Genomic DNA, 15,132 nt, shown 5'->3' with positions numbered 1-15,132 from the left:
GAAGGCCTGGTAGAAGCTGTCGGAGAACAGCCTTTACTCGGAATCTGCAGGACAAGGGTGGTGTGATGAGGTCCTCCCCCACCCGGCCCTGGCTGGCTCCAACCCACCCACGTGGGACCTGCTGCCTAGGCACCCGAAACAGGACAACTCAGGTTCGCTGAGTCCAATGCCAGGCACTTTCATTAGGAGAGAGGCAGCCCTCATGACGACTACAGCCCAGGAAAAGCATTTTCCACGGAATACAGATTAACTCCTCCCTGCACAGACACGGGCAGGGTTTGTTTCTGAGTGACCCCAAGGGAAAGACAAAGTGTCTGGAACACGCTATTCTAACTTGTGGTTCCTACCTGTGCAACCCTACCACCTTCTCCCTCGCTCACAGCGTCTCTTCACAGGTACTGGTCAGCCAACGCGAACGACACTGCACCAGACTGCCTTCACGCTGGACACAGGCCAGGTCTCAGGAACAAGGGATAGGATAAGCGAGAAGGACCTGCAGGCCACAGTGATGAGACGGTGCCGCAGGTTTAAGGCAGGTACAGAAATGGAAAATCAACACGTTTGGCAAAAAGCCTCTGCTGGTAATCCGGTGAATGCGGATGACAAAGACGGCCCCTGGCGAGAGGCCGCTGGCTGCTGGGCGGGTGCACACGTACCCGCCAGGCGGAGGGTCCGCCATCCGCACAGAGGGACAGACGGGAGGCCCGCAGTTACCAAGGGACGTTTAAGAAGCACAGCCTTTAACACGGCCTGTCTCTACTAGGTAAGACCAGAAAGGATAAGCTACGAAAGTCCGATCTGTGAAGTGGGCAGCAGCCCGGGCTTCACGGTGGCGCAGATCAAGGCACCTGCGAGTGTGCCCGTCCGGTGGGCACGGCCACCTCAGGCTGTCCGTTCCCGTGGCCGTTCCGTCTGCCTTAGAAACAGACACTACTAGAAACGGCTGGCGCCCACGTACCACACGCAACCCGACCTGAAGGAAATGACACTCCCGAACGAAGAGTGAACGTCTCAGCCCTTGACGTGTGTGGAGCTCCTGGGTGCTGCTGCTTTTTAGTGAACAGCCCCCCCATCGGTGTGAAGCAGAGAGCTCTGGTGAGAGCTTACGCACTTGAACTTTCAGGCGGATCGGTGTGTCCAGTTCTGCTTTTTCTGCAACCAAATATTTTATATCCCGATTAAGCCAGATGGAAGAAAGCAGTTCAAACTGACATTGCATTTTAAACCAAACTTCTCCAAGCCCGCTATCTAAACACAGCACCATTTCTGGATCTAAAGTCAGTAGACAATGCCCTTGGGCAGAGCGTGCTGCCGCAGGGCCAGGGACCCCGCCACGTGCAGCCGCAGGGCTGGGCAGGCAGGGGGCCTCGGCCTCCAGGGCCTTTCCCAGGAGCTGGGTTCTGCAGGGCTTACTGGAAATTCTGTGCGGGGCCTGGACAAATCCCACCAGACTGCCGTCCTGATGAAGCACAGGCAGCAAGTTTCATCTTAAAAAAGCAGCACCAGGCACAATACACACCGCAGTAGAGACCAATGTGGACCAGAACCGCGTACCGTTCCAAAAGCGGGGCGCCAGTTTCTCGCTGAGTCAACGCGTATGCCAGAGAGATAAAGCTGCGAAGACTGACTCATCAGCCTCTAGGTGGAAATACTCATCTACTTTACACCTTTTAACACACCACTCTAAGCAAAAGTTTTAATCCTCTGACATTCAGAACAGACTAAGCAGAAAACTAGAAAAGGAAGAACATCTAGCCTCGAACACAGACTCGCTGCCTAGGTGTAAAGCCACCAGTCTGAGCTCTCGCCACACTGAGCGGGTGGGGGGTGACCCTGCAAGGGGGCCCAGGGCCGCTCAGGAAGGGTGTTTATCTACCCGCTCTCCTGGAGTCAAATTCCTTATGGTCTGCAGATCAAAAAGGACTCTCTCTCCACCTGTCTGTGCAAAAGGGTTGCTGAAAAAAAGGCTCACGTCTAGTGGGGCCCCGGCCTCGGCGCCCCACGAATCCGTGTCTGTGCTGCTGGAGTCCTCAGCGGTGGTGGGCGGGTAGCTGAGCTGCTCTAACTGGTCGATAATGTCTGAGAGCTGGAAGGCTGAGCTGGCCTCGGAGCGGACCGAGCAGGCCGGGAAGTTGGCCATGGAGCTGGCCTCGGACTGATTGGCCGAGCTGGGAGTGCGCACAGACAGGCCGCTGTGAAGCGGCAGGTTGCTGAGGGAGCTGTTCTCAGACTGGTTGTTCCTCAGCGAGCTGGTCTCCGAGGCGCTCAGCAGGCTCTGCATCAGGCTGGCTTGTGCCTTCACCTCAAACAGCTCTGAGGTGTCTGAGGGGTGCACGTTGCCACCAAAGCCATCCTCTCCCTCAAATTCAAAACCGTGCTCTACGTGCATGTGTATGACCCCCGGGGGGTACCTGTCTGGGCTGGAGGGGGTGGAGTTGGGGTGACCACAGGGAGGGGCCTGCGGGGCTAATGCACAGTAGGGGAAGGAAAACGCCTCCGAGCCTCCAGCAAAGAAAGAGATGTCTGCCGGGTCATCGTCTATGAACTCCTCAGACACCTGCAGCCGGGCATTTGTCAATGTGAAAACAGGCCCCCCACCACCACCACTGCCCTGCCGGCCATGTGGGTGCTCCCCCTTGGTGGGGGACAAACCCGCGGTCAAGCCACCGCCACCCCCGCGGTCACTTTTACCAGCACCCCCTGCATCTGGGTCTGTGGCAGTGTCGTGACTCTGCCCCACGGGGCGACTGGGGCTGCAACTCCTCACAACGTGACAAAACCCAACACCTTGACAAGGCTGCGGTGCAGGGGGCCCGGGGGACTGGGCCCGTCTGGTGTTGCCGTCGGCCGCTGCTGTGCTGCTCCTCTCTGCAGCTGGCCTCTTGGTGTCGGGAGCCTGGGGCTCGGTGAGGGAGCCACTGCTGTCTCTGAAATCAGGCAGGCCTCGCAGGGCCAGAGGGGAGGTAGGAACGGAATAGAAGGAGGCGTCTGCTGAAGACGGGGACGCAGAGGTCCTCAGGCCCTCGGTGAAGGAGACGCTCTGCGGGTCACAGATGAAGAGAAGAAAAGAGGCGCACATAAGATTACAAATCATCATTAGAAAGTTGCAAAGCTAACGGACCCAAGCTCGTACGTCTGCCTCTACTAAGAAGTGCGATTGACCAGACTTTCCCCATTAGAACTGAAGATTTGTAAACGTAGATAGGATTTCAAAAGGACCCAGGATCATCTGTTTAAAACCCCTTACAGTTTCATTGTCTCTCTTATGCTGTAAGAGTGTCCCGTGCCACCCTGAGGTTGCAGGAGGGCGTGCTGGATACTCATCATTTCCGGGGCAGAGGACAGAGGGCGTGAGCCACTCCATTCAGCTAACGAGACTCTAAAGCAAAGCACCAATAAGGCGACACACACGGCTGCACATGACGCTCATTCCTCGGAGGTCATGGCCAGGCACTGATGAAGCGCGTCGGTAGTACATTCACATGGGCACGCACGGCCGGGGACTCTGCCAGCGCCGGCAGCACAGGAGCCCGGGGCCTTCTGGAAGCACTGGCGTCGCCCCCAGCTCGCGTGAGCAGCTGCTCAGGGGCAGGAGGACCCTGTCCTCACTCACAGTCCCACACGCAAGGACACGGGGTGAGCCCTCTCTTCTCCTTCTGTCACTGCTCACGTGCCACAAGACAGTCATGCCTCCAGGAAACTTCAGGTGACGTATACACACACAACATCGTCAAGAGGGTGGTTAGACCAAGGTATCACCAGACAGTCCTGAATGATTTTCTGTGCAAGGAGCGGCATGCGATATGAGCTCAGCGGTAGAAGCCACAGCGGTGACCGACCAGAAAGAAAATGGTAGCTTTCAGTCCACAGGTCAGTCTCTCTCAGGTGTACATCCCATCGCTTTTTCAATCATCCAACTGTACTCAACATGCTCTTGTGGTTTTTAAAAGACAGTATCAGAACTGAAAGTTTAAATGTAATTTTTAGACTATTCATATTATCTTTTTAATGTTTATTTTGAGACAGGGAAAGAGAGCACGAGTGGGGGAGGGGCAGAGAGAGAGGGAGAGAGAGGATCTCAAGCAGCCTCTACACTGTCAGCATGGAGCCTGATTTTGATTCTCAAAACCCTCAAACCTGAGATCATGACCTGAGCTGAAATCAAGAGTTGTACTGGATGCTCAATCAACTGAGCCACCCAGGCACCCCTATTCATACTATTTTATTCATTCATTTTTAATGTAGGCTGCAGCTCCAACGTGGGACTTGAATTCACAACCTTGAGATCAAGAGTCACACGCTCTTCTGACTGAGCCAGTCAGGTGCCCCCATTCATACTATTTCAAACTATTCAGGGGCACCTGAGTGGTTTAGTCAGTTAAGCTTCCGATTCTTTATTTCAGGTCTGATCGTGATCCCGCGGTTCATGGGATCGGCTCCTACACTGGGCTCTGTGCTGACAGTGCAAAGCCTGTCTGGGATGCTCTGCCTCCCTCTCTCTTTGCCCCTCCTGTGCTTGTGTGTTCTCTTTCTCTCAAAATAAATAAACTTTAAAAAAAATTAAAAAAAAGAAACCATTCATAAATTTTAACTTTGTTTAAACAGAAGTCTTTTATTAATATCAATTGATTTAGCAAAAAATTCCTAAATCTGAAACATACCTAGAAGAGTTAAAGAATGTTTTTATTTAAAAGATCCAATTAAACAAAGTTTGGGAAACACGAGCTTTGATACATGAGGTACAAGTGCAGCTTCTGGAAATACTATAACAATATAAATGACCAACTGTCAACAAAGACTAACATTGAACGGGAATAAAAACTTCTAAATGTGAAACTACAGAGATGCACGAGGAGACAGTGACAGCATCACAAGAAGAGAGCAAGAGCCTACATACAGTACGTATGTGGAAGCTGACCTGTGAGCCTGCAGACAGGAAGACTCTAGTCAAGCACACGGGAAGCACAGGGCCAGCTACGTCCCCTCACGCCGGCTCTGCTATCACATTTTGGATTCTGTGGTCAAATGTCTTTCTGTGAAGCATTTGCACGTGCCTCTGGCTATGCCCATGCTTAGTATAGTAGTAATCACGCCAAACACGGATATAAATTTGTCTCCTGCTTTTCACCCTTAACATATTAGCAAAAAAATCTCACTCTGTGAATATAGTTTAAGTAAATTAGCACCCTAAGCTGGCATTTTACAGTTTCACGCTTTTATAAAGGTAACATTCAGTGTCTGTTTTCCTGACAAGCAAGCTGAGCTTCCTGATAGGCAAGTAGTAGAACTTGCCTGGAACCCTGCCACCCAGAGACGACACGGGACACTTAGGTTTATGCCTCTAGCCTGTCCTCTCTGTGCATCTGTCACTTTAGATTCATCACACAGGCTGCTCCGCCACCTGCTAGCTCCCCTTGCCAACACATTGTGCGTGTGTCCCAGGCCGCACACCGCTCTCCTGCCCCGGGACTCGTGGCGGTTCCCGGGTACTCCCCATCGAATGGGCACACCTGAAACCAAAACCGTGCTAGTGAGTCACCTAGCACAGGCAGCGTTACAATACCACCGTGGTGTGTCTCAATGCACAAAGCTTTTTCCTTACTTAGGACTCCTTTTCTGCAAACAGCCCCCGGGCTGGGAGTGCCATGTAAACAACAGGACTGATTCTAAGAGTCCTGTTACAACACTGCCAGGTGATTCTGCAAAAGAGTACGGGTGATAATATCACGTATGTTTCAACCGGAAGGACTAACCTGTCTTGGCAAGTCTGCAGTCAGAGCACGAATAGACATCCGAGTCTTGCTGTGTCTTCTGCAAACAGAGAACAATCTGTGAGCCACCGAGCCTGCCTCTCCCAGCACCTGTTCTGAGGGCAGCCGTGCCCCGAGGAAGAGTGCACGTAAGAACGGGGCTAAGGTTCTGATAACATGCCACAGGCACCTGGCTAGAAACAGGCAGTGACAAAAAGCAGGAATTCAGATAAAACAGATGTCGCAGAAGAGGTAAAATTATCCCCTCACGTTGAAGAAAAATTCCACATGCAAAAAACCCATGCATTTTCAGATTCAAAGGTAAGCATAGTATATAAAAACATTATATATAAGATACGCTATACAGATTAGAGGCTAAAAAGTAATTATCTGTACCTGCGCAAAGTAACTATAGACAGATATTAATCCATTATTTAAAAAAAATAAAAGAAAGAGAACTCCAGTGTCAAAATACATGTTTACGTACTTGAGGTGACTACGTAAAGGTTAAAACTACGTAAAATATTAACTTTAAAAGCACATACTCCCCATCACAAAGACCATGGTGCTCACCTCTCATAGGGAACCCTCTTCACCCCACTGTCTCGGACATAATCCACCAGCTGCTTCTGAGTCCTTCCACTGTGAATAAAAGTTCAGATTTTAAAGGAAAGAATCGGCAGCAATTCACAGCATTAATTTTCCAGGAAGGCGAAATAGCACGTGCCAGCCCTCTAAGTTCCCAGAGACACTGTAAAGTTCTGTTTGTGATAAGCATAACCGATTTCGCACAGTTTTTATCACAACTGTTTTTTCCACTATCTTACTGGATTTGCTCCCTCCAGTTTCACAGTAGCTGTGTTCTGCATGTAATTCTCTGAACCATTTCACAGCGCTTGCCTGCTGACCAGGGACATGCATACTCTCAGTCCTACAAAGCCGCCAGAGCCCCGCCGACACGTGGTGTGGCCCCACCTGTATCTGAAGGAGGAGCCCCTGCTGAAGAAGACAGCTTTAGCTCTGGGCTGAGGTTGATCAAAGAGTCTGAAGAAGGTGTGATACTCCACACAGATCTTCCAGAAGTTCTTACAGCCGTCTCTACTACCCAACAAGAACTCCAGTGTGTCCTGGTAAGGTCCCTAGAAACAAAACACAAAGGTTCAAGTAACTAATTCAAGAAGAAAATTTAGGCAGTATTCAGGCAACAGGCTTTTTATTCAAAGTTAAAAATTAGGAAGATATTTTTGGGAGACCTGGGTGACTCCATGGGTCGAGTGTCTGACCCTTGATTTTGGCTCAGGTCATGATGTCACGGTTCATGAAATAGAGTCCCGAGCTGGGCTCTGTGCTGACAGCACGGGACTCTCTCTCCCCCTCTCTCTGCCCCTCAAGTGTGAGTGCATGTGCACGCACTCCTGCTCAAAATAAACTTGGGGCGCCTGGGTGGCTCCGTTGGTTAAGTGTCCAACCTCGGCTCAGGTCATGATTTCATGGTTCGTGAGTTCAAGCCCCGCATCAGGCTCTGTGCTGACGGCTCGGAGCCTGGAGCCTGGAGTCTGCTTCGGATTCTGTGTCTCCCTCTCTCTCTGCCCGTCCCCTGCTCACGGGCACATTCTCTCTCTCAAAAATAAAAATTTAAAATAAATAAATAAACTTAAAAAACTCAGGAAGATTCTTATTCTGAAGTATCTATAAAGACTTCTGGTGTCATCTATATTTAAGAGAAGAAATTTCACTGTAGAAATTACCAGAAAGATACAGTCACCCACGATCGCACAACTGCTAACATTTATAAGTGTATCCTTGCGACACATCCCACCCAGCAAACCAGGGCATTTTGTCTGTGAGGCAATTATTTATATGCTGTTGCCTGTGGAGTTTTGGGATGTGCTGGATGTCCTCACACACATCGCCTTGAAGAAACTACTGCCTTCTCTCATAGCTACTCCTCAGGATAAGTTCCTAGAATTGTTACACTGAGCTTAAAACAATGCATATTAAAAAAAAATTATTTATTTACTTATGTAATCTCTACATCCAACACAGGGCTCAAAGTCATGACCTCGAGAACAAGAGTCACATGTTCTTCCGACTGAGCCAGCCAGGCGCCCCCACAATGCACATTTTTGAACCTCGTGACATATTACTAAATTATCTCCCAGAAAGACTGTCCTACCCAGACTCCTGTATTCTGTCTTTAAAATCTAAGTGCTGACGGATACAAGGTGTAACTGCCATGGGCAGGTGCAGCCGCAGCCCTGAGCCTGGATGGAGCGTCACGCTGTGGCTCCAGCACACTGGGCAGGGACGCTCCTCTTTCCAACTCGTCCCAACAGCCCCAGAACCCTTTCTTTCACTCACGGAGAAAACGGCAGCCCTTTACCTGATTTTGTGTATGTTTTCAGCATCCCTTATCCTTCCCTCCCATCCCTACAGCAGATACTTGAGTAAGAAACGAGCCCTCCTTCCCGGCTTCTACAGAAAGGAAACAGCCAGGCAGCCCAGGAACCTGCTGTTGGGCAAAAGCTCTTGCTAATCAAGCGCCTTTTAAAAGCTTAAGTAGAGCCTTCTTCTCAGCTGGTTCAGGGCCTAAATCTCCCACCACTGGAAGCCAGTCTTCGCTGACACGGCCTCTTAAGCCTCAACCGCAGCGTTCGGCCAATCTACTCTCATTTCCTAACCTCCTTTGTACACTGGGAACGTACCAATGTGGACATCTTCGAATCGTTTCAAGTACTGGATTTTTCCTAACTATCACACTTATAGAGACATTTACTTTTTTCCATCTTTACCCATTTCAGTAAATTCATATGTAATTATTACTTTATTGACAGACAATCTCAAATGGAAGGAGTACTTATTTTCTGAAAATCAAGACTTCTCCACTTAGAGCACATAAAAGGTCAATTTCTGAATCAAAGAGCCAGGAGAATACTGGGAACGTCCCTCAGCTTACTTGTGACAGAAGCTCTAATGCTAACGTGCTGTAGGCCTTCAGACCACAGCCTCCTTACCTAGAGAACAAAGAGGCTCAATAAACAGACTGTTCTCAGCAGCCCCTGGGAGCTTCTCTCTCTCACCCCAGACCCGGCTAAACCCGAAAGCCAGCTGGGAAGAGCTGTGTGAGTGGTCCCTGCCCAGAACGCTGACCCATCCTCAGTGGCAGCCCTACAGGGCAGGTTACCCAGAAGCCCTTCCGCACAATTCCAGATCCCATCCTTAAACTCTTGTGTGCGTGGCGCCAAAGTGCTTTATAATTTGAAAAGTCAATATTCTAGCAGAATAAATTTTCTTAAAATTTAGAAAGTGCTCCAAATCGTACTTACACGGACCTCTGGGTGCAGTTTGATGAGAAACCTTTTCCTCTTGAAGCTGAGTTTTCGGACTCTGGACCAGTTAAAAGTGTTAATTTTGGTGGTGCCCTGAAATCCAAGAGATGCACACTCAGGCACGTTTATAATCCAGACAGACACACACATTTTTTCATGAAAAGAGAAGATTTTTTATTTTTTAATATAGATTTTTGAAAAAGAACACAACCAGGGGAGGAGTGGAGGGGGAAGGTGGGGTGGGGAGGACCTCTGTCAGCACAGAGCCCAACCTGGGGCTTGAACTCACAAACTGTGAGATCATGACCTGAGCTGAAGTTGGATGCTCAACCGACCGTGCCACTCAAACGCCCGGAAACAGAGAAATGTTTAAATTACAAACTTACCAGGTAGCACAACAACCCACTTGATACTTTACAATTGTATTTGGAATGACTCTGAATTAAAATGTCAACACTAAACATACAAATCTGCCTGTTTTAGGAAAAGTTGATGTTTTTGATATGGCTTTCCTACAAATTACTATTATTATTTTTTAAAGTATATTTACACACAGAGAGTGTGCGTGCACGTGAGTGAGCAGGAGGGGGCAGCGAGGGAGAGAATCCCAAGCAGGTTCTGCGCTGTCCGCGCACGCAGAGCCAGACTCGAGGCTCGATTCCACCAACTGTGAGATAATGACCTGAGCCGAAACCAAGAGTGGGACGCTTAACTGACTGAGCCACCGAGAAGCCCGCCCCGCTTTTAAAGTTTATTTATTTAGAGAAAGAGTGAGAAAGAGAGCAGAGACTTTCTAACTTTTAAACCTGAGCAGCCGGCAGCACTTCTCTCACACAGATTTGTATGCAATGACCCATGGTGTAATTAGAAACGTCAGGCAGGGCCTGAGACAAAACCCAGGCATTGTGGGCCCCATGTTCAAGCACTCCTGCTGGGACAGAAACCACCCACCCCCCCTCCCCAGCAGCTCTGACGCCCGCCCGGGGTGCCTGTGGGAGACCTGGCCTCTGAGCCCTCCCGCACCCCTTGATGGCCGCCGAATTTTAAATTTGGTTTTCATACTATTGATCACGTGAGTACAGCTCACAGGCTGAGCTATGGTGAATTCTAACTATATTTTGCTCCTTTTACTTTTTCTTGACTTACTGAGTGCCTCTTTTCATTTACTCAATTCTCTATGTTCCCATCACTAATTCAGCCTAAACCATCCACGCAGAATTTAAACTCTTCGATGGGTCTGATCCACGAGACAATTTTCTCCCCGCTGCCTGTGCGCTGGCAGGTGCTCTCTGGGCCCCGGCCCCCAGCGTGAGGCCCCGCCCACCGCCGCCAGCCTGGTCTCTTTTGTCCTTTAAGGGGTGCTCAGCACTCACACCTTTGCAAAACTGCGTGTCTGGAAAACTCTCTTATTTTCTCTGCACGGAAGTCCTGGGAAGTCCTGCTGGACGGGGCACAGGCCCTTGGGTGGGAACTGACTTACTTTCGTGTTCTGCACGACCGCCTGCCCGGTCGTCTTGTGGCTTCCAGTGTTGCCCCTGACGAGTCTGACACGCTTCCTGGTCTCTCCTCCTGGAAGCTCTCTGGTCCCATCCCCTACTATGACATTTCACGCTGCTGTGTTCTGTGGTGATCTTTCCTTGTGGGTTATACGAGGAACGTGTAGATGGTTCTAATGTGGAAATTTGTGCATTCGGTTCTGGATATTTTCCCCAGGTAATTTCTTAAAGGCTCCCTCTGCTGCTTTGGGCTTTAAAGCAGGGTGCTGGGCGCTGGGCCTCCTGAGCTGTTCTCTGAATTTTCTCTCCCCTCCTCCACCTTCAGTCAAAGCCTCCTGGTGGAGATTCTGCCTCACTTTCATCTTCCAGTCCCATCCTGCCAACACTGCCCTCTCTGCCACCGCATCTCAGACCTGGAGGCGCTCCTGTTCTCCGTGTGTCCCTGTGACTGGACACTGCTCGTGTTTCAGAGATGAAGGTCCTCTCTGACTTCTGCAGGGCGTTCCGGAAAACGTAAGACAGTAACACGTCAACAAGGTCCAAACTCGCAGGCACCAGAATGTGTCCACAGGGAAAAGCCCCCTCACTGGCTCCCGGAACCCACAGCTGCCTTCCCCGTGGCCACGAATACCACCTGGTTCTTCTATGGCATAAATGGGGTGTAATTCTCCTTTTTCCCCAAGGGCAGCAGCAAACCCCACACACACCTGTTGAGTCTTTGCTCACACAACAGGGACAGGGCGTCCGACAGAACGTCCCACGTGCCACGACACAGGAAGCCTCTGTGTTCCTGTGCAGTTGCCTGATACTCCACAGTATGGATGCACCAGCCTCCTGATGAATTACCAGTGTTTTACTGTTATAAATGACTAGACTAGAATTTCACATAACAAGATGAAAACTGTACATTCGGCTTCCTATTCCTCATAAGCATCACCCAGCATAAAGCAATTTTCTGTGTCTTGCCCATGGGACAGACAAAAGGTGGGGTCCTCTCTGAGGATTCTATGGGCTTTGTTTCTCCTCTTCCGTCCCTGGCATAGGTTCGGTTTCTTCTGAACGGAGAGGATTTCGATCCCTGGTTATCTCAGTTTGAAAGTGAGGCCCAGGACTGCGGGAGCCTGTGACCATCTGGTTCAGTGGGTGTGAGATCTGGAGGGAAACAGGATAACTGAATGGTCTTAACATGCCTCTCCACAGATTGCTTATTAGTTGAAAGAGAAAAACTAGTAACTATAGTAACTGGTAGCTAATAACCGGAAAGCAGAGATGAAGATTCACACCACCAGTGAGGCCAGGTGGTGTCTCTGTCGTGACCCCCTGAGAAGGACGTGACAACACCCGGGTAGGGGTCCAGCTGGGAATGTGTCCCCTGAACCTAATCCCAGGAAAACAGCTGACAAACCACAAGTCAAGAACATCCTATTAAAGAGAAAAAGGACTGTGCTCTTCAATACTGTCAAGGTGGTAAAAGATAAAGAAAAAAAAAAAATGTTCCAGCTTAAAGGACACTGCAGGCACGATCGCTAAGTGCTGCGTCTGGTCCTCGACTGGGTCCCATCCTGGGGAGAACAGCAGCTGTGAGGACGCTGCCGGCTGACAAGACCAGACAATGAACAGTGGATCAGCTGCGTCAGTGAGGAGGTAAGGGAGCCCTTTCTTGTTAGAAATATGTGCCTTCAGTGGTCAAGGGCCCTCAAGTCTACACCTCACTCTCAAATGCTTCAGAAAAACCGTCTGCAGGTGCACACGTGCGTGTGCATGTAGAGAGTTGGGGGAGGAGAATGTGTGCTGGGGGAAGCACAAACCATAAAGCACAGGTGAGAAATGCTGGAGCGCGTCAATCTGGGCAAAGGGCAAGTGGGGGCTCGATGTGCTGTTCTAATTCTCTACAGTTTTTCTCTAAGTTTGAAAGTATTTCCAAATGAAAGTCTTTAAAAGAGGAGGCTCTCTGTGGGCTGGAGTAGGGACGCAGGCCTGTCACCACGGGGTGCCCCTGCATCAACAATTGAGAGAGTAATAGTGAATTCCATCTAACGTGGTTAATTTGAAGACTCTAATTTCTGGTTTTAACTTCTTCCAGTTACAAATTAGTTATCCTTTTCTGGAAAATGACACTGGCTGGATTCGGTGGATGTGATTTTCATCACGCATGATGGTAGAACTGTCATCTGAGTGAGCAGGTGTGGGAGGCCATGGGTCCACCAACTCACTGGGTGTGCCTGACACGATCATTGCCTGTCAGTCAGTGTACGATATAACACGATTAGCGTTCGGTTTACAAATTAATTTTTTTCCCAGTAGGCAATTGAAATTCGATGGCTAGGTTAAAAAAGGAAAGGGAAAGAAAGCAAGTGTAGCTTGACTACAGAGGCCTGGACTAGACAAGCCATTTCAGGGAAACAGGTTAAAAAGGGCCCACAGATGGGGCGCCTGGGTGGCTCAGTTGGTTAAGTGTCTGACTCTTGATTTCGGCTCAGATCATGATCTCACGGTTCATGAGATCAAGCCCCTCGTCGGGCAGGCTCTGTGCTGGCAGTGCAGAGCCTGCTTGGGATTCTCTCTGTCTCTCCGCCCACCCCCTCAAAATAAATAAATCACCTTAAAAAAAAACACAAAACAGCCCACAGAGTGGACTCCCTGGAGTCCCAGGATGCAGCCCTGGACTCCCAGGGTGCAACCTCCCATGGCGGTCAGCAATGAGCAGGTCTCTGCAGGTCGGCTGCATGCACCTGGGCCACTGAGCCCGAGTGAGAGGATGCAGGGAGCCCTCCGCCATGTCCAGGCACAAAGGGTCTGTGTTCCTCTGCTTCGGATGCTTCCACAGCAAAAACCCAAGCACACACATGTGTGACTGCAGGCAGAACTTAGTGGCCATTTTATGTCACTAATTACATATCCATACATAACTAATACACAAGTTCCTGAAGGCTGTACTGACGCTTATCACGTGCAACAGACTCTGATACTTTCCAGTCTGTTTCATGTACTGAAATGACACCTCACAGAGGGGCACACCCGGATCTGCAGCAGGTCCATGCCTGAAGCGTGGAAGAGCCAGTGTTTCTGTTGAAGGTTCTATGGACATGAACTGTGGCTCGGCATTAGAATGGTGGCCTTTGACTGCGTGCCCTGGGGGGCAGAGGGCTCTGTGACAGCAAGGACAGGGAAAGAAGTGCTCCGCGGGATGAGACAGGCACGCTAGGTTCCTCCGACCAGTCCAAGACCTTCAGCATCAGAACGAAAATTTACCAATATGTGTAAAATCAGCCCCCACCCAGTCCTCGCACACCCCTGCCCTCTCCCTACCTGGAACACGAGGACACCCATGTGGGAAACGGCCAGGTTAATTTTGGCCCCCTCCCTGTCAGAAGCGGCGTGAAAACGGATGCCATACATTTCCAACTTCCGGGCAATTTCGAGCACCTGGAAATCCGACTCAGCAGGCGTCTGGCCCCTATGATAAAGGACGGCATGATCACAGCACTGAAAACAACCTGATTTCTAAAAGAGCCAAGGTGTGTAACAAAACTGATCAGGAAAACAAAGCAGAATGAAACAGACCTACACAGGAGGCTTTTTTAGAGAATGGATTGCTTTTGTGAGTGTATTTACCCACTACAAGTGCAGCAGAGCACACACAGGCCAAAGAAACTGTCCATTTCCTTTTATCCTGTGATCCACTTCCTGATGGGTGGAATGTTTTCTTTGTATGCACAAAATGAGCTGAGGTGCTCAGCCTTGTAATTTGTTCTTAATACTGAGGAGGTGACATGCAAACACTGTACGCAGAGACAGGTACGAAACGCAGGGAAACCACAGATGACACCGCTATCTCATGAAACCCATTTCATACTTCAAAAAACCACTTTCGTAATGTACAATTCTAACCGAGAGAGTATACTTTTATAAGGATAAAATTATGAAACGGAATAAAACCATGTTTCCCAAGTGCACAGTCCACAGTCCTGCTCCCAGGGCAGTGACCTGGGCAGGGACCATGGCCCATGTCACACCGACCAGCCTCCAGGAGGCTGCCGCTCAGGGAGGGCACAGCTGGGCGAAGGGGACAGACAGGGTCCTGGTTAGGAGAACCCCTACACAAGGCCTGAGCCCTGCTGTGGCGTTCTCCATCAACAACCCTTCCTCTCACTCCCACATGTCTGAGCTTCTGGATCTTTAAGGAAGAGCCCTTCCCACAGTTTCTATTCTTAGACTAAAACTTCCATTCTCTGAGTCTGATATGGACACCCGACTATCAGCTTATATTTGATAAATCATCATCAAGCAGGAACACCCAGGGTGTGACAACCGTTTTCCATGGTGTCCCAATGCTTCTGTTTTGGAACGGGGCACTGGGCGGAAGCTGGAGGAGTTCTGAGGGGAGGCTAGGGTTAGGGATGCTAAGGGAGATTCTGGTAAGGGCTAAGAAGGAAAAGAGAGCAGAGAAAAAGCTTTTCTTCTCAGAGAAGCCCTAAGCCTCGTGAACAAAATTTGGTAGACACGAGGGTGGTAAAGATCATTCTGGCGAGGTCTCAGAAGTGAGGAATATGTCAT

At 49.8% G+C, this 15,132-nt stretch overlaps 1 protein-coding gene across 9 annotated transcripts in view; it reads right to left on the bottom strand.

The window, feature by feature from the left end:
- Window positions 1-15,132, bottom strand: part of FARP2 (FERM, ARH/RhoGEF and pleckstrin domain protein 2) — a 104,591-nt gene that overhangs the window by 32,846 nt on the left and 56,613 nt on the right. For 8 of the 9 annotated variants that reach the window (XM_042950835.1, XM_042950838.1, XM_042950839.1 and 5 more), the window contains 6 exons: window positions 13,885-14,032; window positions 9,077-9,172; window positions 6,726-6,889; window positions 6,324-6,392; window positions 5,754-5,811; window positions 2,788-3,040 (listed from right to left, as the gene is read on the bottom strand). In XM_042950835.1, the coding sequence (XP_042806769.1) occupies window positions 2,788-3,040; window positions 5,754-5,811; window positions 6,324-6,392; window positions 6,726-6,889; window positions 9,077-9,172; window positions 13,885-14,032 (788 nt within the window). The remainder of the gene's footprint in view (window positions 1-2,787; window positions 3,041-5,753; window positions 5,812-6,323; window positions 6,393-6,725; window positions 6,890-9,076; window positions 9,173-13,884; window positions 14,033-15,132) is intronic. The other variant, XM_042950836.1, reaches the window with a different exon arrangement.

The sequence above is a fragment of the Panthera leo genome, chromosome C1 (genome assembly GCF_018350215.1).
Source record: "Panthera leo isolate Ple1 chromosome C1, P.leo_Ple1_pat1.1, whole genome shotgun sequence".
Lineage (NCBI taxonomy): Eukaryota > Metazoa > Chordata > Mammalia > Carnivora > Felidae > Panthera > Panthera leo.
This window is presented reverse-complemented; position numbering and strand designations above follow the sequence as displayed.